This window comes from Leiobunum rupestre, chromosome 2, assembly GCF_980474605.1.
Source record: "Leiobunum rupestre chromosome 2, qqLeiRupe1.1.hap1, whole genome shotgun sequence".
In the NCBI taxonomy this organism is placed as follows: domain Eukaryota; kingdom Metazoa; phylum Arthropoda; class Arachnida; order Opiliones; family Sclerosomatidae; genus Leiobunum; species Leiobunum rupestre.
In genome coordinates this window covers 10860543-10883417 of record NC_143385.1, presented here as the reverse complement: position 1 = coordinate 10883417, position 22875 = coordinate 10860543, and the positions used below count along the sequence as shown (strand labels likewise).

The window sequence follows — 22875 nt, the reverse complement described above, 5'->3', positions numbered from 1 at the left end:
AAATGGGGAAAAAAACAGGCATACTTCTCAACTCACCCCCTACAACTCCTTAAAAGTTTTGCATAACCTTTTTGAAATACCCTGTATACCACTTTTTTTTCTAGTTTGCTGAAACTATACATCCCATTATTACGTTATTTTCTAATTGTTTCGTCGGTCTATAAGCAATTTTTAATTTAGAAGATCCAGATTTATTTTTTAACAATTTTGCGAATTGTAAATGTAGCAAAATTATTATCAGCCTTAGGTAGAGATTTCTTCCATGGGTTTCATTTTTAATTTGGACAACATGCGATCGATTATTCACGGGTAAAATCCCCGGTAATACGCAATAGATTTAATACGTGTATAATGTAATTCTTTCTTTGCCGCTTAATCATCAGAACATACATTTTTCATACGCCACAACATTGTTTTATAAACACCAATTTTATGGATATTAAAACATCTAAAAAAGGCAGTTTATTATCTTTTTTCACTTCCAGAATAAATTGTATTGCTGATTTGTTTAATTAAATTTATATTTAACAAAAATTTGGACTGGAATTTTCATCATTATCGGCTATAACAGAAATATCGTCAACGTATCTTTTGTACAACTTAAACGAAAAAATATTGGACTCCAACAATGAAGCTTCAGTATTATGTATAAATATATTACACAATCAGTTACTTATAACTCAGTCCCGACACTTAACGATATTTTTGATCATCAAAAAAGTAACTAGATGTAGGCCTAACACAAAAACCAAATAATTTAGTTATATCTTCAATGTCATTAGTACAATAACCAAACGTCAAGACGCCACTCGCTTTAAATATATTTTTGATTTGTATGAAATTGTGAAAATTGAGGTCCAAGTCAAAATCTGTGTATAAAATCATTTATTTACAATGCACCTTTGTATATGAATACATTTATCTTGAATATATTTCTCTTGTAAATCATTTAATATTAAATTTACCTTAATATGAAAGATTTACATTTTTTGGATTCCTATGAATTAAATTAACGGAGAATAACTAGTGAACAAACAGGACGAGACAAACTACACAAAACACAAACACGTCACATAAATTATATTTACAAATTTCGTATTAAGCGAACACATTTTTAAAACCTGAGGTATACGAGTAATAAAACTATCATGCTGGTCGTATTTCTCTGTCATTGGGATAAAATCTATATACAGGATAATTAAAGTTGAAAAAAAAAACCTAATGTCCTCAGCCGAGGTGACCTCCGAGACCGCCGAGTAGGCCAGCCAGGCCGTGATGACCACCCAATCCACCGAGACCACCGTGTAAACCTCCTAGACCACCAAGACCGTGCAAACCTCCTAGACCACCAGTCAGACCTTGCAGAACACCAGCTGGGAGGGGAGAGATGTGAATGCTTGGAAGGTGGCCAACGTCAAGACCGTGACCGCCTTGGTGTCCGCCACCGTGAGCCCATCTAATCAAATTTGATTGTTGAAAGTTAGTTTAGCGAATGCAATGAAACAAATGGATAGCTTTCACTTACGGATCTTGGTAAGAGTGGGTGGTTGGAATGAGACCGTGAACTCCGAATGGGATTGGAATGATGTTAGGCCTCAAAGCTTTAGCGAGAATAGACAAGCCGATCAATTTCTTCAGTTTGCTTGATGAGGCATTTTCAACCAAGAGCGAAGACACCAAGAGCGACAACAGAGCCAAGCAAACAGTTTTGCGATACATTTCTGGAAAAAGAAAGATAATTGTTTTAGAATTTATGCCGTAACAAAGATTTCAGCAAGTTCAATAATAATAATAATAATTATTATCAGCTAGGCTAATACCCAAGGCACCACCTTAGGCCCAAGTCATCAAGCGACTTTGAAATCATTTAGATAATATTTTTTTTAATATTTAATGATAAACTACATTTTAAAGTTATTGTGGTATTATATTAATATTATTTTCGCCATAATCTTATAATGTCTTTCGGAACATGGCGTTTAAATCTAAAGCTTGGCATATTAAATTTTCTCTAGTATAGCCGTCTAAATTTGACGAATTCCATGGTTAAAACTTAAAAATTCTAAAGCTTCGTTTCTAAAAATTCCATATTTTAAGAAATTTTAAGAAATGATAAAAAATAGCTAATATCTAATGTTATATTGAATTGCCATTTTGAACTATCAAAAAGCTTTAATTTCGAAAAAATCTCATTTTGAAATATCAAAAAGCTTTAGTTTCTAAAAAAGTCCCATTTCAAACTATCAATTTTTTTTTATTTCCAATAAAGTCAAATTTCGAACTATAATCTTTTTAATTTCCAATAAAGTCCCATTTCAAACTATCATTTTTTTAATTTCCAATAAAGTCCCATTTCAAACTATAATTTTTTTTAATTTCCAATAAAGTCCCATTTCAAACTATCATTTTTTTTAATTTCCAATAAAGTCATATTTCAAACTATAATTTTTTTAATTTCCAATAAAGTCCCATTTCAAACTATCATTTTTTTTAATTTTCAATGAAGTCCCATTTCAAACTATAATTTTTTTTAATTTCCAATAAAGTCCCATTTCAAACTATAATTTTTTTTAATTTCCAATAAAGTCCCATTTCAAACTATCAATTTTTTTAATTTCCAATAAAGTCCCATTTCAAACTATCAATTTTTTTTAATTTCCAATAAAGTCCCATAAAAAAATAAACTTCGAGTAAAGTTTAATTTCGAGAAAATTGACCACCCATTACGGTTATTGCGGTACTCGGAAGAAAAAGTGATTCGTACCTGTATATTTAAAAGGTAATCCGCTCGGAAAAGAAGGAGAGACAACTAGTGTTCACTACAAACTACTGGAATGAAATGATACTCCTCAAAGTGTATCAGTCGGTTTAAATACACTCCCGAATTCCACTAGACCTTCAAAATAACACGACAGCTATCGAACAAATATGTTGCCAAAAACTTCCGATTTTCAATTTAAAAATAGCCAATTGAAGACAAAGTTCTCAGGCCGCCCAAGCGGGGTTCAATTTTTCCTGCGTTAAAACAACGTCCTATTCCTGAATATAAAAAACGATGCCTTCGGTCTAATACTATTAAAACCAAGCCGTAAAATATATATATGTTGCTCCGTTCAATCAAGTGGGGACCCTGCAGCTATACCATTTCTCACTTTCTACAATACAGCGTCGAAAGATCTGATTTTCCTTCTTTCGATTTCGTACGAAATATTTCGGAATTATCTCGTACGTAACACCGGCGCGTTTGTTCTTAATAATTGCCGAAGGAAGCGTTTAGACATTTTAAGTCACTAGAGTCAAATGCCTAAGAAATTGACGCATTTTTTTTCTATTTTTGGTATCCGGAGAATGGATCCAACCTTCGAGTCATGGGAAAAAAACGGTGGTTTTTATAATTTTAGCACATGGATATATTGCTAGTGGTCCGGGGACATACTACTTCCAAGAAGTAATTAAAATTTTTAAAAAGTTAACTTACACAAATAGAATGGCTACTAAGAAATGGTTGTAACAACGAACCCAGAAGCATACACGTATTATTTCGGTTTCCGCTTTGATTGTTTTTCGCACCCGTCGATTTGCATAAAGTCCTTGAAGCAAATCCATAAATTAGTTTGACGATAAAACTTCAAAATTGTCGGAAGTAATACTATTGATTTTTAAAAGTATATATAACTGCCATTTTATTTCAGGATCCTGTAACTTTTTTCATTTAAGTTCTAGCAAAAGTAGCATAAGACCCAAAAGTGTGTCAATTGTACCTTCGCGCCTATTTCTGAGACCTTGTCACACTATAGACTAGATAACCTACTAGTTGGAATAGTACTAGCAACATTATATTTAGTCAATAGTCTGGCGCGATTATCTCTCTTCGATTTACTCGCCCGTAGACATACGTTCTAAAACGCCTCACTCGGCGGCGCTGGAGTACCTCGATTTTGATGACGTATTTTTCGACCTCCATTTGTTTCCCTTCTTTACTTTGCGACAAACTTTCATTAACGACTATACCGTTCTGACACCTTTGGGTGTTCTGCTACTTTTGGTTCTATGTAATTATCAAATTAAGTTCTAATATTAAATCTCTTGGCCTTAATTTTAAAAATTCAAGTCAAAAATTTGAAAATATAAACAATCATTAATTTCATTAAGTGATAATTGAAAGAGTAAATTTGTTAGTGTTTGTTTAACGTCACTTAAAGGGAAAATAACTTTATATGGAATAATTTAAGGGAATATTTCCGTATCAAAACACTTAGCAGCGCTAACAAAAACCAACGACTAATATTGGAACTGTTTTGGGCGATTGTTGAAGGATGTACTAGATTTTATATTCCTTTTCAATCGCATTTGTTTTGAACTTGTCTGCCAAAAATAAAAGTACGCATGACGATGTATCACTTTATGCACCAAAAATGTGATGAACAATGAAAATCGTTCAGTTTTCTGTTCTACTCTCTACTTACAATATAATAGAGTAATATCGGCGTGACGTATGTCGATGTCATCCATACTTTTTACTATAAATAAAAAAAGCCCCGAAAATATCAGCCATAGCTCAAGATTAAATAATGAGACAACCCAATGTAAAACAATTTTAGAAATTTATAATCAAATCACTTCCATAAGTCACGTAGATCGACAAACTTGTCTTTTGGTCACTGGTAGCGGTTGGCATAATGTAGTTGACAGATACATTCTTTAAATAATTAGAGAATCTGAGATTTGTAGTGTTGAAATGAGACTTAATTTTATTATTTTTATGTCGTGAAGAAATAAAGTATTTTAAAAACATAAATTGGAATTTTCTTCTTTAAATATGAGGTTTTTATTCGTGAAACTGTACTTTTTTACAAAACATTTTGTACATTTTTGGCATTTTGGGACGTTGAGCAGAAAATATTGGGCACCTTGAAGAGAATCACCACCATCCAGGCTGAGGTCCTGCCTGTATTGGCAAAGGTGCAGATGCGGAAACATGGTATCCGGGAAGCCCATGAAGACTGTAATCAATTATAAAGATTAAATACGCAAAAGTAATAAGAATGGTTAGCTTTAGGCTAACACCCATGGGACCACCTTGAGCCCAAGCCATCTAGCGACTTTTAACGCTTTTAATTCAGGATGGTGGTGGAAAACCCTTCATACCACGCGAACAAACAGCTCCCTACATTAACTATTTGCATTATTTTAAATGATTATATGCTTATTTTTCCTAGAAACGATTATTGACATTATGCATGCATTGGTTATGTAAACCAAATCTTAAATTAATCTGAATTAAATTTTATTAATACTCATTAATTATTATATTACTAACTATAAATAATTATTTTGCTCTGATTTTATTGCAAAGTAACTTTTTTATATAGTTTCATAAAAGCATAGAAATGCAAATCGATTTAACTTAGACAACCCTGATCTTGAGAGCCCAAAATGAATTTTAGTTTCGTGAGTAATATTTTATAGCTTCATGACCGTTCTGTAATGTTTTGGGTCATTTATAAAACTATTATTTAGAGGGTAAGGAAACAAAACAGAAAGAGGATTTATCAAGTGAACATTTGACCAATAAAAAAGCCACAATCCATATCCAGAAAGGTATTTAAAAAAAGGAAATCCATTTTCCCTGACCCCGATTTTATATTAAAAAGCTGTTCCGACACGTTCTGGCGTAAAATCCAAGACTTGTCTACGACTAGCATCAAAAGGAAATAAAAAAGCATGGGCAATTTAGAGAGATGACTGCACGCATTGGTTTTGCCTCACCGATTTCTTCGCGAGTAAACACTGCCTATTGTTTCCATTTTAATTTTCTAACAAGAGACTATTTTCGCCCACCTCCGAATTGGAGTCGCAACTGTACTGAGTAGTACATTATCGTTCATGGCATTAGGTTAACGGTAATAGTTATAGTGTAGGGAGCTGTTGCCTCGCGTGGCATGAAGGGCTTGCCACCACCCTCCTACGCATTGTAACCCGGCCACCTTAAATAATGGCTTTAAAAGTCGCTTGATGACTTGGGCCTAAGGTGATACCTTGGGTATTAGCCTAGCTGATTACTATTATTGTTATTAATATTAGTATATTTCCATTTTGTGCAAATTTTAAACACTACGAGGTTCTGTGCTGAACAAAACCTGAATTGCGTAATGGCTGTGAAAATTAGTTCGGGGATATTCTATGCTATTTGTCATATTTAAGGTGATTATTTTACTTATGTTGAAATGGATCTTGCTTGTATTACTCACCCAACATCGTGATGGTGGTGAATATGTTGAGCAGGACCAGATTGAATGGGATATGGCACGGGAAGAATTGACGGAGACAATGCCCGACCAATCAGGGCGATTGCTGCTAACTTCTTCAACTTCCCCATTGCTTTCGCCTCTGGTGTCATTCCGAAGTTGATTACTAGTAGGCACAACAGAAAAGCGACTATCCGGGACTTGGTCATTTCTAAAGTGGAAAACGCATATATTGATTATTAAAACACGATTTTTAAAGATTTCTTGGCATACGTTTGAATAGGAAAAGTCATTTATATAATTATTTTTAGATAAATTAGTCACATTTCTTAAGTTTTGTAACTAGTCACATTTCTAATGACTTTCATTTTGTCAAATTTTTAATGATTTCCAATTTTCCACATTTCTAATGATTTTCAATTTGTCACATTTCTAATGATTTTCAATTTTTCACATTTCTAATGATTGTCACGTATTTTATAGTGATTTTCAAATTGTCACGTATTTTATAGCGACTTTGAATTAGTCACTTTTCTTGAAAATTTGAATTATTTACTTTTCTTGTAAGTTTGAATTAGTCATTTTCTTATGATTTTGAGCTAGTCACTTTCTTATGATTTTCAAATAGGAATCTTTCTTATGATTTTCCATTAGGAATCTTCCTTTTGATTTTCAATTAGGAATCTTTCTTTTGACTTTCAATTAGGAATCTTCCTTTTGATTTTCAAATAGGAATCTTCCTTTTGATTTTCAATTAGGAATCTTTCTTATGATTATGAATTAGGAATCTTTCTTTTGATTTTTAATTAGGAATCTTTCTTGCGATTTTTAATTAGTAATCTTTCTAACGATTTTTAATTAGTAATCTTTTTTATGATTTTCAATGACACTTTTTTTACGATTTTAAATTACTTATTAATATGCACAGCTATTAAACGATTTAATAATTTTTAATATGGTTAAGTTCAAAAATCTTTTACATTTAGTCTAATTTCACAGTATGAGTAAATTCTATTGCATTATTTAAAATAATTAGCACCACTTTTGCCAGTAATTCTAGTAATAAATTAACTAGTATAAAACATCCGTAAATCTTTTATGATCTGTTTATTAATTATCATTAAAGCTCTCTAAACTGATCCTAATATTATTTTAAAGTTGAACGAATCTTTATATAACTCAATCAAGGACATGATTTAAAATCAAAATATATATTATCATATTGAAAGATCCAACCAACGAAAAAGAGTTTGAAACCGGCGAATTTAATCTCCTTATTTAGCTATATAATTTACAACTGCATTCTGTTCTCGTACTAAAAAGAAACTAAAGTGTGAAGATATTATGCTTTCACGCACTCAGTTTCATTTTAATAGCCCAAAAGGTAAAGATATAAAATTTGACGTGGGTAACACCAATTTGCGAGAATATTTAAAGATCTCTTTCGATGGCCGGATTAAAATAACAACAAGTTCGTTTAAATTCTTTTTATCCGCTTTATAAATTGAATCTTTTTAATGACAATAATTTAAAATCTTTGTTCTAAAGATGATTTTAAGAAAAGTTCCTTACTTTGAGATGTCGAAGAATTTAAAAAGTGATGTGAAGTAATCCAAGGCAAGCAAACTTGTGAGGATCTTGAAGAGCAAGTTCGCTTTTATAGTCTTAATCTTCACAGCGTGGCGCGAAACATCTAGATCAATTAGGTGTCACCAGTGAATAATTACATAAAGAAAGTATCTCCAACTAGAAATTAGAGCGACGAATTTCACAAAGTAGAATTCAAGAAAGTTCACTTTCCCTTTACAAAAATTGCAGCCTTTATTCTGTTTCAGCCTCAATTCGGTGTACGATAATTACTAAGTTAATTGGATGGAAATCGGAAAATTGCAAAATCTTGACACAAATGATTTCCTGGTAGGTATCTCTTTAATTTTAAGGCGAATCATGCCTAGAATTAAATGCGTTTAACCTTTTAATTATATTTAATGAATACATTTTTAGCACAAGTACAGTTAGATGTCAATTTTGAAGAATACTTCGTACAGTTTTAATCAATAAAATTTAATTTATCAAAGATATAACATCAAATTTGACATAGATAGATAAATATAACTATTGATTCACGTTACTGAATATTAATATATCAATTTAAAAACCAAAAATCTGAAATTTCACTGTTAAACAAATAATGTAGTTTAAAAGATGATTGAATCGTAAGCCGACCAAGACATATTATTACAGGATGTATTGCAGAAAAAGTGGTAAGACAATGAACTAATTTTGTATTTAGCTGTTAGAACCACTAACGTCGTAAGTGGATCGACTTCCCTCGCATTTGGTATTGTATTAAAAAGATGTATTATCAGTTTCAAACCAGCCTCGCTAATAAATTAATCTAAGATACCTTCGCGGAAGCCAAATAACGTGTTTGCGAAGATACAAAGAAAGGGCTGCATCGTGAAAAAGTGCCAATATCCTCCCAGCACGGCTGCGTACGAGGTCGAAGAGAAAACGAAAAAGATTCAAGAGCATTGCGTTTGCAGGAGAACGTCTTGGAATGTGCCGAGAAAAATCCCTTCCAGGATTCACCATTTAAGCAACGTTTATTTTATATTATTTATCCAAAGCCAGAAGATGGAGTATTTTTTAAGGTCAGTATGAAATGACACTTTAAATAAACTGGGGGCCATTAACAAATCTTTAAATATTTTAATAACTTTCAAAGTTAAAATATATATTTCTGACTAATCATTTTGAAAACTCAACTCACAATTGTAAATTGAACTGCTATTGTATATTAACATAATAAATAATTTAGGTTAAGGAATAGAATTATGATATGTGACGTAAAATATCGGTAACCCTTTTTGTATCATTTTTATTTATTTTTTCATATTTAAATGTTGTTTTTATTTTAAAACGATTGAATTAGCATTTTTAAAGCACCAGAAAATGTAAGGACAACGCGTACTTAATAAGAATAATAATCAGCTAGGCTAATACCCAAGGCTCCACCTTAGGACTAAGTCATCAAGTGAAATTTAATACCATTAATTCAGGTGGCCGGGTTACAATGCGAAGGAGGGTTTAAATTTAATAAAGTTAAAGTGTTTAATGTGTATAAAAAGCAAATAAATAAAAAAATCAATTATTTCGGTAACATTTTTATTTTCTACAAACAGAACGCGCTAGAAAACGTCAGAGCTACTATAAGCCACGTTCACACGTACTCTCGGAAATGTTTTGCCTCGTTTCGATCTCGCTGCGGTTCTTAGAGTTTGGAAATCTGTTTGTTCACACGTTTCATTTCCAGTGAGTTTTTCAAGAAAATTGGGCGTGCATAGTGTAGAGATAAAATAAGAAGTTCGTCCGCTCACGCATTTGAGTGACGTTTCAAAACATTCTAATTAAAAATGATTTAACCCAGAAGAAATTAGTTGTATTTTTTACACAAATAGACAAAAAGTTGCGAGACATTTTCTTCAAAAAAAGGCATAAAAATGTTATTAGGCCCAAACAAAAATTCACGATTGACGATTTTTGTAAAAAAAAAGGTTCATATTCCACAAAAAATTACTCCATGACGTCACGAATCGCTGCCAAAATGGTCAACGAAGCGATCTGAAACCATAGACTAACAAAGCTTTATTAGTCTATGTCTGAAACGCTGGGACGCGCAACGGTCACTGTTCACACGACGGGATACAAACGTTGCGGGAGCACTCGCAACGTTGCAGAGGGAATGTATGTGTGAACGCAGCTATAGATTATCTGTATTCATTTTTAACGCGGGATTAAACCACTGAACCACCAATTACTTAAAAATATAAATAATTTAAACCATTTTCGAAAAAAATCAATTAAAAAATTACACTTTGTTTAAAACTTGAAAAAATAATTTTTAGTTTGAAAAACGTTTTTACTGTAAGAGTTTTTCAAGAATGCCCATTAAATTTTTTCAAATTTTAAATTGTTTATTTCGCAAACTATAATATTTTTAATTTTTATTTAAAAAGTTTTAAACAAAATCTATAAATTTAATTTTATAAGCGTGTTAAAGAAAATGTATAAAACAAATATTTAAAAAACTTTTAAACCAAATGCAAAAAAAAACAAAGTTTAAAAAGATGGAAACAAAATGAATAAAATATTTTTTTTAAACGATTTATACCAAATTTTAAATTTATAAAACAAATTTTTAAAGTTTTAAACAAATTTCTAAAGCGTTTGAAGCCAAATGTATAAAATACATTTTTTAAACGTTATAAGCAAACATTTAAAAATCACTACTTTTAAATGAAAATTGAATAAACATGATTTGATGTAAAATAATTTTCTTTTGTTTTTAACAGGTTTTAAAATGTTTATTTCAAGTGAAGTATAACGAATATTTTTAGACTGTTAAACAAAGCGTTTTTTTAGAATTTTTAGTTTCATTTTAAAATAATTCAAAAATCAGAATTATTTTTTAATAAAAAAATTACTGTTGGCAACCCTTATAACGTAACATTTTCCGATTAGATAAAAATCTATGAAATTCTAATCAAAATTGCATTATTCCTTAAACATTTATAAAAGCCCTATTTCCCTTACATATTTACGATCTAAAAATAGAGTACACTTTTACTATTTCGGATAATATTTTTAGAACGGAAAATTGGTTTTAACAATACGTGATCCGACACTTGATGGAAAGATCTATTCAAACGAGCGAACATTTTTGCAAAACATTGTTGGTCAACACCGTAAACACGAGTCGTAAACAAAGTTGCTCCGTGTGAATGGAGAAGACATTTCGACAACCTGTTGGTCCAATGTTGCAGAACGTTTGGTTTTTATGATCGACACTTAGCTCCAAATATTTTAATATAATTTATGCTTTAGTTCCATTCAAACAAATCCAATTCAATCGTACCTCCCATTCGGCCGAATATAGCCAAAGTAGGCAGTTTTCATTAATTAATTCAATAAATTATTTTACTCAAACTAAAATAACCCAAATTAACCTAATCTTACCTAACCTACGGTGTAACGAAATTCATCCTAAAATCCAACCTATTAATTCGTATGGTATATATATATATTTAATTATTAAGCAAAGACACTTCAATTTGAAATAGCTTTATAATTAAAATTGCTTCAAAAAATATTAGGTAGAATGGGATTCCGTTGAATAGGCCTGAACCAAATTTTCATCTTTTTGACTACGCAAAATTAAATGATAATGTTAAACGCAAATATTTTAATTAATTTAATAATATAAATGGACATTTTCTAGACATATTGAGAAGTAGAACAGGTATTTTGTAAAAATTACGAGCAATCATTTTCGCCTGTTTACCTGCGAAATCTGAACACTTTTGGTCGAGTGTGTGAATGAAAACTCAACGTACTTTGTGTACAAAAGTTGAAAAGTTTTGGCTCGTGTGAATAGGTTGACTTGTCAACTGGAAAGAGGGTTTTCAACGAGACTTTCAATATCAAAACAGACGGTGAGATGGCAAGATATCCCAGGGCGAACTTAACAAGATTTGACGTCCGCCGTGTTCGTAGAGACACCTGCTATATGGTGCAAATTTTACTTTCATCTTATAAATGACCCATATTTGCTTCAGTTGAATAACCTGCACCGTATTTATTTTTGAGCTCTCGTTATAATTAGAAACGGGAATACGAAGTGAAGATCAGGGACTCGTTTTCTAAGGCCAAACGAGTGTTGTTCGCTCCAGGCGATATCAAATCACCGCTATTAAGTGGGCGGTGAGCTTCTTGTGGAATCAAATCGTTTTGAAAAACAATTTTACTTTTCTTTAAAGGCCTTTATACTGACAGTTTGAAATAAAAGTGAAACTAGAATAAACATGTTCGCTCTACATTTACGAATAAATTTCAATATTTAATCTGATTATAATTTTTCACGCGTGTTGCGTTTAAATAAAATTTAGGATACTATATGAAATTATTTTGATAATATTATTAAACGTAAGATATTCCAAATGGTAGTCTTATAGGTAATATATGGCAGTTGGTAGTCTTATTGGTAAGATATGCCAGGTGCTAGTCTTAAAGGTAAGATATGCCAGGTGCTAGTCTTATAGGTGAGATATGCCAGGTGCTTGTCTTATAGGTAAGATATGCCAGATGGAAGTCTTATAGGTAAGATATGGCAGTTGGTAGTCTTATAGGTAAGATATGGCAGTTGGTAGTCTTATTGGTAAGATATGCTAGGTGCTAGTCTTATAGAAAATATATGGGAGTTGGTAGTCTTAAAGGTAAGATATGCCAGCTGATAGTCTTATAGGTCAGATAAGCCAGACGGTAGGCGATTTATGCCACATAGGGGTCTTTAAGGTAAAATATGCCAAACATATGATATAAACGTTTTCAAAACCAAAGAAATGACGTCAAAAATATTTATTCAAACCGGCTTGAGTATACATGTACGGTATTTCGTTAAAATAGGTACAATAAAATATATATATTATTGGGCTAAAATCAGTTTACATTTAAAACAGACACCATGGATACAGACGAATTTCGTTTTTGTACAGTTACACACGACGATAACAACTGAGGTCTTAGAGTATGAAATCACAAAAATCGACGAAGGAGACGCTTACACGCAAAACATATCAGACTAGGACAGTATATTTACATAGACGAGGACCTTTGGACGAAAGACAGTGAGCTATTTACTATCGCTAGCAATTCGGCCGTTGTCGGGGTAATTTACCACCATCCACCACCGCCGCCGCCACCTCCGTGTCCGCCACCCATGGCCCATCTGGAAAATGAACAACAGGTATTATAGATTAGTACGCGTCTTCAAAATACACTGTTCAATCTTTGCAAGACTTTAAATCATGGATTTTAAAGCTCTAAATTATCTTCAATATTCAGAATGTTTACAAGGAGTTATTGCTCGAAATGGGCAGAACAACTTACGGGTCATGGTGGACGTAACTGTGTCCTTTAGAAAGATGAATTGGGAGTGGGATTGGAATGATCTTAGGAGCTAGAGCCTTCCCTAAGATGGCCAACTTGGCGATTTTCTTTAGTTTGCCGGCCTCGCTTTGTCCAACCAGACAGCACACCACCAAACACGCTACAAGAGCGAAACACGCTACCTTCCTTAGAGACATCTTTTCAGAGTTGAGCTTGAAAAAGAATATCCCAGATATTAGAAAAAAAATGCTTCTTCCGTCCTTGAGGTTTTTTGTAGAATTTTAAAATGAACTTTCAAGTTAACCGTTACTTTACTTTAGGAGATTTCAAGATTTTTACCTTCGCTAGTAACGATTGTTAATCTCAGCTAGGAACTTTTGGAGAGCGAACTGTTACTTCGACGATGGTTGAAGTGAGTGTGATGATTTTCCAGCAGCCACCATGTCTTTAAATAGTCCTCCGAAACAACGGTACCAAGGTGTATGAACCTTTCCACGGCTACCATTCTCAAGGATTTTAGTGGAGAAAGGGGGGGGGGAGGCACGGTAAACGTTGTAACGGGGAGGGGGTAGTAAAGGGGAACGGCAGCGACTCACTAACCCAAACGTTTTCTTTTTTCGTTCATTTTTTTGCATCGGTAATGGGGGGCGATTCTAAATTTCTATTTAAAAAAATATCGACGTGATCTCCTCGGATGACCTCAACTTTCCTCTGGCCCGAAGCGATATTTTCGAGCGGCAGACGCGTTCTTAGACCCCTTATTGGTGTCAGTGGGGGAAGAAACCGGTATTCCAGAACTTTTACGGGGGCACTAAACCAGAGATAAAGAACGGGATGGGGTGGGTGTAGTTCAGAGCGGCTGAGTCCAGTTTGAATTTATATAAATATACTAATTCTAAACTTAGATACGAGCTTTTGTCGGTCAGAGCGGCAGTAGTCGAGGAAACCTTCGAAGCATTCGCGCAGGTTTCAATCGAATGGAATTTCTCTTAAAGGCCATTAACGTACGCTTATAAAAAAAATGAATATTTTTGGCATCCCAGGATTCTTCATTGGTTCCTCGTGTCATGACTTGGGTGCGTGCGCCGTTATTTCTAGTTGTAGTCGTGGTAGGAGGAGGAGGTGGAAATAGATATTATCCTCGCTCGCGTCCAAAATGCGTGCCCCGAAAATAAACAGAGGAGGTACGTTTCACTTTTACCTTCGACATAGAAATCGAAAGCTAATTTGGCACAGGAAAGAAAATAAGAAATACATTAAATTTTAAACAATCCCTCTTTGTATATAGAGATATATATAAATATAGCAACGATGAGATTATTATAAAAAGATAGATTTAATTTTTGAAAGTCGCAGTGTACCCTGAAATAGAATTTTGCGGTGTTAGCCTTTGTGGAACGTGTGAACTATTTTTTATAATTAATATATTTTAGAAGATATCGGCTAAGACTAGAAATAAAACCCGATTTATTTAACTATAAGGAAGATGGTCTTAAAGTGTATTGTCTAATTTTCTTTAATTCTTTAAGGATCTATATAATCCGGTTTAATGTTTCGATGAAATCAACTGGAACTAACTTAGGTAAGAGAATAAAGAAATAAAGTTATTGATTTTTTTTGCAAAGACTTTTTTATTTACGTTCTAACACGTACATATTACGAAAAAAGAATTAATTCAATTTGACCTTCATTCACTTGAATAATATTGGAAATTCTTTGGATTTAAACAATAATTATTAAACAACCATTTTACAAAACTATAATTTGCTTAAGTCGGAATAAAACATATTAAACAGTTTAAAAAATTTATTAAATAAAAACACATCTTCAAGAATGTTTTTTTGTAAAGTATGACGAAGATTTTAAAATATTTTAAAGCTTTTTTATTATTTAGTTTTATTTAAAACAAGTTAAAAAAACGACCATTTTATCCAATACAATTCTAGACCTAATTTAAATTAGAGTTAGAAAAATATTATGTAATTTCAATCAAAATTTTCTTCATTTGTTAAACTACTGCAGTAGGACGTACAATCGTGGCCATTCTTTGATTTTTATGAAGTAGGCTTATGTTCAGTCCATTTGGTTGTGGTTTTAAAAAAGAAACTAGAAAGAAGTTCATACTATAGCTCAGCTAGGTAGCCTACGTTAGGAAAATTCTTTTCAAATTAATGAAGTATTTTAAATTAAATATTTACACACAGAATGATATCATTATTTCACTAAATGCAATTGCTTTTTTAAAAATTTAACCAATCAGTAAGTAAAGTTCCGCGATAATATCAACATATGGTCATCGTTATTTTTAGGCCCGTGCACTAGAAAAAATTTCCAATTATTTCGGGCATTTTATTTCGAGAACTCCAGCCACTATAAACTCTCTCATATTTGAACCCGGTTGTCCATAGAGTAACCCACACACAAAGAGTGGAAGGCCCTATGGAAGCGCATGAAACATTAATTAATTAATATAGTCCGAAGAGCGATAGTGTTATTTTTACAGTTTTTAGAGTATAAACTTACCTTTTTGTCTAGATATTGTACATTACCTTTAGGACAACTTGTTAGTTTCACGCCTCGAAAACAAGACGTAGCGTACGAAAAGTGTTAACAAGTTTCGCTGATAGCCTTCCACTATATAAGAGTGGTTTACTCTATGCGGTTGTCTAAGCAACGGCAAGGTTTCAACTTTCAAAAATCGAGAACCAAAAAAATAGCGTTGCAAAGTGCAAACTGTTATATAACTGTTATAACTATATTGGGATGTAATTAACTTTTTAGCTTTATTAAAGATATTTATCTCCTTTAATTAAAGAAACATAATTCATGAAGTCTAGTGCTTTTAATTGTTATGTCTCAATGGAATGGTTAAAGCGTAACTTTTTGAGAACCCCTTTAATTCAATTTAAATTAAGTGTTTATTCTATTTGATATATAATTGTGTGAGCTGTAAGAGGGTCAAGTCTTCTAGTGACTTAGGCAGAGATCAGAGAGCAAATAAACACGTCGCCCTGTGGATAAAATGTACCCGTTTTTTGGAAGGGGTGCACATGCCTTTATAAAAACGTAGGCATTCCTGTGATACCGTTGCATTTAGAAGCAATTTTTTTTAAACCGTAGACTATAATTATAATTTTAAAAATGGGCTACTTCTTGTGATACCTTTGCAGATGCGCAGAGTGAGTTGCGCATTAAGTTTTACGTGTAAGGGAAGCCGAAATGTCCCCGTATTAATTAGCCCAAGAATCCAGTAATTTGGATTGCAGGTTTTCTAAAAAACTGCGATAGCTATGTTATCTGTCCTTACGAACTTTCCTAGTTCAACAAAAATCTGGCCACCTTTGTCCCTTCGTACCTAAAAACAAATTTATGGAAGGATTCAATTAAACCTTCCATACGAGTCTTTCAATTTTCTCAAACATAAACAGTATATTTTGTTGAATAAAATAAATTACCAGCAAAAAGATGGATTCATTTATTCTGTTTGGGCGTATCATATTTGAAAATTTTACGAAAACACCCATAATCTCCAGGTCAAAGTACTAGATGGAAAAAAATCGTTAAAAAGCAGTTAAATGTATAATATATAATTATACATTGTATATCTACATCGCATTCGGATCAAAATTGACGGTTTTTATGTAAAATAATAATATTATAACGTATTTCCGGTAAAGTGTAGGCTAAAATGTAGAATTTGGTCAAATTTCGGGTTTGTCTATTAATGTGCCTGCGCGTGTTATCTTAAGTCGATTAAATCAAGTTAATTAGAAAAAAATATATCGATAAAACATTTTACGGCCACTATGCTGAAGATGGCGCTACATAAGGAAAGGGAGCTTTCCCGCTTCTATTGAACATGGGCCAAATAATGATAAATACAGGACATGACTCTGGTACCTTCATACGTACTAAATCGGTCGTCCACCAAAAGTAACGGGCGGCCATTTTAGTAGGCGGGGGAAACGGTGCAAATAAAAAAAATTGGGAGCAAAATCAAGCAGAAATTTCCGGTTTCCCGAACGCCATCTTGTGTTGACTAAGTCGAAATTCGGAAATAAGTGGCGGTTGTAATTCGAAAATCCTGCCATATTGGCCCCTCATTTTTAGATTATTGTTAAAGATTCTAGGAAAGTATATGTTTAATATTATTTAATTATACGTATTATACTAATTATGAACCTAGTACGTAAAAAGTACTTACATTAATAACCACACGTAGATATGATAACCGTGAATTAATATTCCGGGATATTTACTATAACGACCACGTGTATTATTTTTGAAAACTGCCCCTAAAAAATTTGCCCCCAAAATGACGTAGGTCCGCGATCGCGCATTTTTCCCAATAGGGGGCCATAGTGGTCGGGTGTTAGCGCTGTTGGACGGGTTTTTCGCATAGAGTCATGTCCTGGATTTATTATTATTTGGCCCATGTATTGAATAACGGGGCGCGACACACACTTGGCGTCCCGTATTAAGTGGGAAAGCCCCTTATGTAGCGCCATCTTCAGAAGGTAGAAGTACTTAATAATCTTCCCCATTGAACAAATATAAATATTTAACAATATTTAAAAGTTATTTTTGGAAAAGGTAGTATTTTAGGATGTCGACTATCTTTCCGGGATCAAAATAAAACGCGCGGGAATAATTATTAACTGTAAAACAGCTGAAGTCGAAATAGCCAGAGGTGGTTTCACGGAAATGGCCCATACTACTAGGCTGTAGTGTAGACCCTACACTAAACCAAACGAATATTAGTTTAATGATTTAAAGCAAGTGGGGATACGGCGTGAAGTAGCTCTTTTTCAGTAGATGTCGCTAACGTCGAAATCAAAAAGGCGGTACTTAAAGATACCTCTCGCGTTGATTGGATCGTTTGTAAATTGTCCAATAACATAAATTATAGGAATTATAAACAATATTTTTCATGGGATATATAATTTAGGTTAAAGTGCACTAAATATAGTATAAGTTGTCTAACTATAATACTCTACAATGGCTCTCTGACGACGTTTTTAATTTTGGCTTCCTTTTCCATAAATAGATGGCAGCACGCTCTCCAGTAAAGTTACGTTTTTCGATAGATTCATGGTCATCTCTTATAACAAGGGCCTTTTCATTATACAGGTGGTAATGATAGAAACTCAATTGAAAAATCGTCTGCTAACACGTGCTACCTAACAAACTCCAATTACCCCTATCGTCTCTTCAACTTGATGAAAGAAATATGGCATTCGCTATTACGCTAATCCTCCATAATTATGAAAGATATTATTTCCGTTAAAATTTATGTAGATATAAAGGTTTTTCAGGCTGTTCGTCATTGATTTAAATGTTATAAAAACTTTAATTTGGATTATTTCAGACCACTGATAGAAAACTAAATTTTGCGCCCCCTGTTACGATAAGCATTGGTTATTTCTTACTATGCCTATAGTGTTGAAACTTATTTCGCCATCTGAGTGTCCGAAACACAGTGTAAACAGTTCGAAAATTCGCTTTTGTTTATTGGATGAGTTTAATTGAGTAAATTGTTTAAAAATATTCTTTTTAACGTCTATGTATACAAATTGAGTTTTATCTAGTTGATGTTAGTTGCAAGCTCATCATCTGCTCAGATCACAATGCTCATTTCTGTATACACACTTCAAGCGCATTAAATTAAAATTGAATGAATTAACAACAAGGATATCTGATAAAATGTTTAATGATTATTTTTTGGGTTATATATTTTTGTCGGTTACAAATACACTATTTGAACTTTTTTCGTTTTTACATTGATGAAATGATACGTGATAGAGTAATTCAATAACTCGAAGTGTTAAAATACACTTCAAGCGATAAAATAACATTTAAGTCGACATGGAACGAAATATACAACGACAGACTTAATATGACACAACATTGAAACGTTGATCGGGATGTTTACCACCATCCGCCGCCGTAACCGCCTCCGTAGCCGCCGCCAAAGCCACCTCCGTATCCGCCGCCGTATCCGCCACCGAAACCACCTCCGTGACCACCTCCGTGACCACCGCCATAACCGGCCCATCTGTAAGACATAATTATAACAAAATTATTGCGTGGCTCAGAGGTTTTAAGTCAATATTTGAAATATATAAAATTTTACGTTCGGTAAATTGCAGATACAAACCCTCAAACAAGACTACAAACATATTATCTATTAATAAATTCAATTGAAGACAATATTTAAGATGTGACTTTCTGATGATATTTACACCCCTGAAGAACTTAAATGAACTCTTCCGTGTTCCATTAAATTCTAATAGCTAGCGGAATGAAAGTAATAGGTTTTAAACTAAATTCTTGCTTTTCGCGCGACTTTCTTAAATGTAACCACCAAAACAAGTATTTTCACGGTCAAGAAGAAAAACTCGGCGAGCCCCGAAGCGTTAACATCCTCATTTCGAGAAAAAGCGGCGCCACAATTCTTTTTTGTAGCTTCCCTGTCTGTCAGACTACATTTTCCATCAGCTTAGCCTCATTTCTAAACTAGAATGGTCCGGGAAAGTTTAATGGATACTATATCTAATAAAACCCTCACAATAGCTTTAAAAGAGCTTCATTCGGGGCAAATATTAAATTGATTTACGCTTGACTTATATTAATCAAATTATCGAAAAGGTAATCGTCAATGCTGTAAATAAATTTAACACCTTAAAATCATCTAGTTGGTTGATCGTGAGTCTAACTTTCGATAGTCTTGTTTAAGCAGGTGGAAAATTTATTCTCTTTCTAAAAACCTTAATAGCACCAATATTTTATGACTTTTTTGGCTAACAGATTGTGTTTTCGGGTGTTGAAAATAACCGAGCACAATCCTAGTAATAAACCCATATTAACAGAAAGGTGTTTAGAGTAAATTAAGAACAATTACATAAATATAGCAGTTTTAGAGGTTAAGATTACAATAAACATGCTGTTTAAAAAACTAAGCGGGTGAACGTTTGGGGCAGAGTAAATATATGACCAATATTGCAATTTTTTGCGCTTTGATAAATTTATCTTGCTTAAACTGAACGTATTGTAGTTTGAGTAAAAATTGAAGGTGACTTACGGATCATGGTGGTGGTAGCTGTGTCCTCCGGAGAAATGGATTGGGATCGGAATAGGGATAATTTTGGGCGCTAAGGCTTTTCCCAAAATGGCCAGCTTGGCAAGTTTTTTGAGTTTACCCGCTTCGCTGTTGTCGACGAGACAAGCTAAGACCACGATGGCCACGAGGGCAACGGAGAAAACTCGTCGTATCGTCATTTCGTAATCTGAAAATGAAATTTTAATATATTTTAATCCCTTGAATAAATGTCAAAATTGGCGTGGTCGTCAATTGCTCGAGTGTCTTTTCGAAACCTTACTTCTCATGATTAAGACCGATCTACATTAAAGTGTAAAAATATCGCCGGATGAATTTGTGGAGCGTACAACACGTGTGACCGATATTCATGATGTGGGGTTTGTTCTCGCAGTGACGGGATTGTTACGAGGAAGAAACCTTATAATTATTTTTGTTTTTTTATTTTCCTTTTCCATACACTCTAACAGCGCGTAGAGCTTATAAAACAATTTGACACCATTATGAAATATGAAATTTCCTAAATATTTTTTCCTTCGATAAATCTATCCCAATATTGATGATAATCTCAAAAAATAAACTTTTAACCTGTATTTTCAAAACTCGCTGTGAAAAGTATATCCAACCCATTTTATTTGAAATCAATATGTTTTAAATTTAACGACAATATTGACGTAGTATAGCGAAGATTAAAGATAAATATATTTGAATGAATAAATTAACTGAAGCAATACTAAGAAGTTAATATTTCTAGAAAATTAATTTGTTAAAATTAAAAAAATTACCAATCAGCATTTAAATTAATATTTTGGGAATATAAATAAATAAAGAAAATCCAGTAGTTTGATTTTCGCGCCATGGGTACTACGTCACTCTATTCAAGTATTAAAATGTCGAGTAGATTTCAAAAATAATGAATATTGATTTAATCACTTATTTAAGACGTATTTTCGGCTTAAAAAAATTATGGGTTAATTTTGATAGATTCAAAAAAAATATGTCAACGAATTTTTTTTGCAATTAATGACTTTGTCATGTCTAATTGATTCATACTTGGTTTCTTACGATTTCGAATAATATAACTGAATTTAATTTATATTAAATTTGATTTGCTGAAGTTTTCCTTCATTTAAATCAGCCCAAACTGAGAAAGTAACCATAAAATGATTCGAAATAATCGAGTAAATTCAGAGATTTCTATAAAGTCACTCGTGCAAAGAAACGAGACGAAATATTTTTTAAGTAAAAAGGTGTCGAATATCGCGAAATAAAATCCATTTCGGCGCGCACGAATCGCGAATCAAAGACGGGAGAGTATATCCATGGGTTAAACCGGAACACATTTTCAAAGAACAATGCTTACCGGAAGATATCTTTCGTAGAAGACTTTGACGTTCGAGAAACAGTAAGAGAATGAATGGTCCTCCAGTGGATACAACTCCCTTTTATACACATCCGACTGGGCACTTGTTCGAAACACTAGTGGTGGGTGTTTTTCCCAAATTCCTCTCGGGGCTATATATCGAACAGCTTAGTGTAACGGCATCAGCTGCCATACATAATGGGCGGTGGCAAAACCCAAAGACACCACTTGGCGTTTTCACTTTCCTTTAACGCTGACCCCGGGTTTCCTTATTAAATATATCCCCGGGAACTCGCTTCCGTTATTTCTAGAGAAAATTCCCCGTTTTTGTAGACCAAAATGTGTGTCAGTCTGATTTCTTTTTTGCTTCCCATCCCAGAATGCGTATAAGCCACCGACGAAAAAACCTGTTTCAACTTATTTATGACGTTACGATCTCCCCCTCGACGCCTATACACTATCAAGTTTAAATATAGATTTTTTTACGAGATATCGACTATAAACGTCGTATAACTTTCGAAATTAAAATATCGTGTTTATTCTTGGAAGAGAAGGACAAAATTTTCGGATGTTTTCGCTTATCAATGCCCGCCAGTTACGCCGTGAATAGTGAGAGCGAAATCGGACATCAAACGTAAATTGGCGCTCTTAATCGCTCGCAGCCGTCGACCGCATTTTCAAGCTGGGTGTTACGAAACTTGACAGAAATACTCACCTAATTTAAGCATTGAGTGCGGTAGTTCTTTTCTAATGAAAGAACACGATTTTGTAAGAAAATTCTTGAATATTTTAATGTTATTTCAGTTACAAATTGACACGGTTAACATTTCATTTTATTTAATTTAAAAAATAGCGCAATACCTTTTAATCTATTTTATTTTGTGTGAATGTTTGAAGTTCTTGATTTCTTATCAGGTTATTATCAATATCATTCTATGTTAATGTTTTAAGTAAATACATCTTACCAACACCATTCTATGTGAATTATTGAAGTTATAGACTTTTTACAAGGACATTATCAATAATACTCTTTGTTAATGATATAAATATTAACATATTAACAGGATATTATGAAAATCATTATATTTGGGCAGTTGAAGTTATCGACATTTTCACAAGGACATTATAAATATCACTCCTTGTTAATGTTTGAAATATTTAAATCTCAACAGGAAATTATGAAAATCATTCTGTGGGTAGTTGAAGTTATCGACAATTAA

The 22875-nt window shown here is 33.0% G+C and overlaps 3 protein-coding genes across 3 annotated transcripts; all 3 read right to left on the bottom strand.

Annotated features, from left to right (window-relative positions):
* Window positions 1–1227: 1227 nt before the first annotated feature.
* Window positions 1228–2815, bottom strand: LOC149956093 (uncharacterized). Its single transcript, XM_090166757.1, has 3 exons — window positions 2765–2815; window positions 1526–1721; window positions 1228–1456 (listed from the first exon to the last, which is right to left on the bottom strand). Exons 2-3 carry the CDS (start codon window positions 1717–1719, stop codon window positions 1228–1230), a joined length of 423 nt encoding a protein of 140 aa, XP_090022883.1. The 5' UTR covers window positions 1720–1721; window positions 2765–2815.
* Window positions 2816–12980: 10165 nt separating this feature from the next.
* On the bottom strand, window positions 12981–13724 carry LOC149956092 (uncharacterized). The gene is made up of 3 exons (XM_090166756.1): window positions 13536–13724; window positions 13197–13408; window positions 12981–13035 (listed from the first exon to the last, which is right to left on the bottom strand). Exons 2-3 carry the CDS (start codon window positions 13391–13393, stop codon window positions 12981–12983), a joined length of 252 nt encoding a protein of 83 aa, XP_090022882.1. The 5' UTR covers window positions 13394–13408; window positions 13536–13724.
* A 5164-nt stretch (window positions 13725–18888) lies between these two features.
* On the bottom strand, window positions 18889–21784 carry LOC149956091 (uncharacterized). The gene is made up of 3 exons (XM_090164617.1): window positions 21656–21784; window positions 20278–20482; window positions 18889–19251 (listed from the first exon to the last, which is right to left on the bottom strand). Exons 2-3 carry the CDS (start codon window positions 20472–20474, stop codon window positions 19125–19127), a joined length of 324 nt encoding a protein of 107 aa, XP_090020743.1. The 5' UTR covers window positions 20475–20482; window positions 21656–21784; the 3' UTR covers window positions 18889–19124.
* Between the last annotated feature and the right edge of the window lie 1091 nt (window positions 21785–22875).

Excerpts from the sequence above, each read along its gene's own strand:
- LOC149956091 (XM_090164617.1), bottom strand. The coding sequence starts at position 20,474 with ATGACGATACGACGAGTTTTCTCCGTTGCCCTCGTGGCCATCGTGGTC. Across the intron at positions 19,252-20,277 it reads AGCTACCACCACCATGATCC|ATGGGCCGGTTATGGCGGTG; the intron begins GTAAGTCACCTT and ends TATGTCTTACAG.
- LOC149956092 (XM_090166756.1), bottom strand. The coding sequence starts at position 13,393 with ATGTCTCTAAGGAAGGTAGCGTGTTTCGCTCTTGTAGCGTGTTTGGTG. Across the intron at positions 13,036-13,196 it reads AGTTACGTCCACCATGACCC|ATGGGCCATGGGTGGCGGAC; the intron begins GTAAGTTGTTCT and ends TTCATTTTCCAG.
- LOC149956093 (XM_090166757.1), bottom strand. The coding sequence starts at position 1,719 with ATGTATCGCAAAACTGTTTGCTTGGCTCTGTTGTCGCTCTTGGTGTCT. Across the intron at positions 1,457-1,525 it reads ACCCACTCTTACCAAGATCC|ATGGGCTCACGGTGGCGGAC; the intron begins GTAAGTGAAAGC and ends AAATTTGATTAG.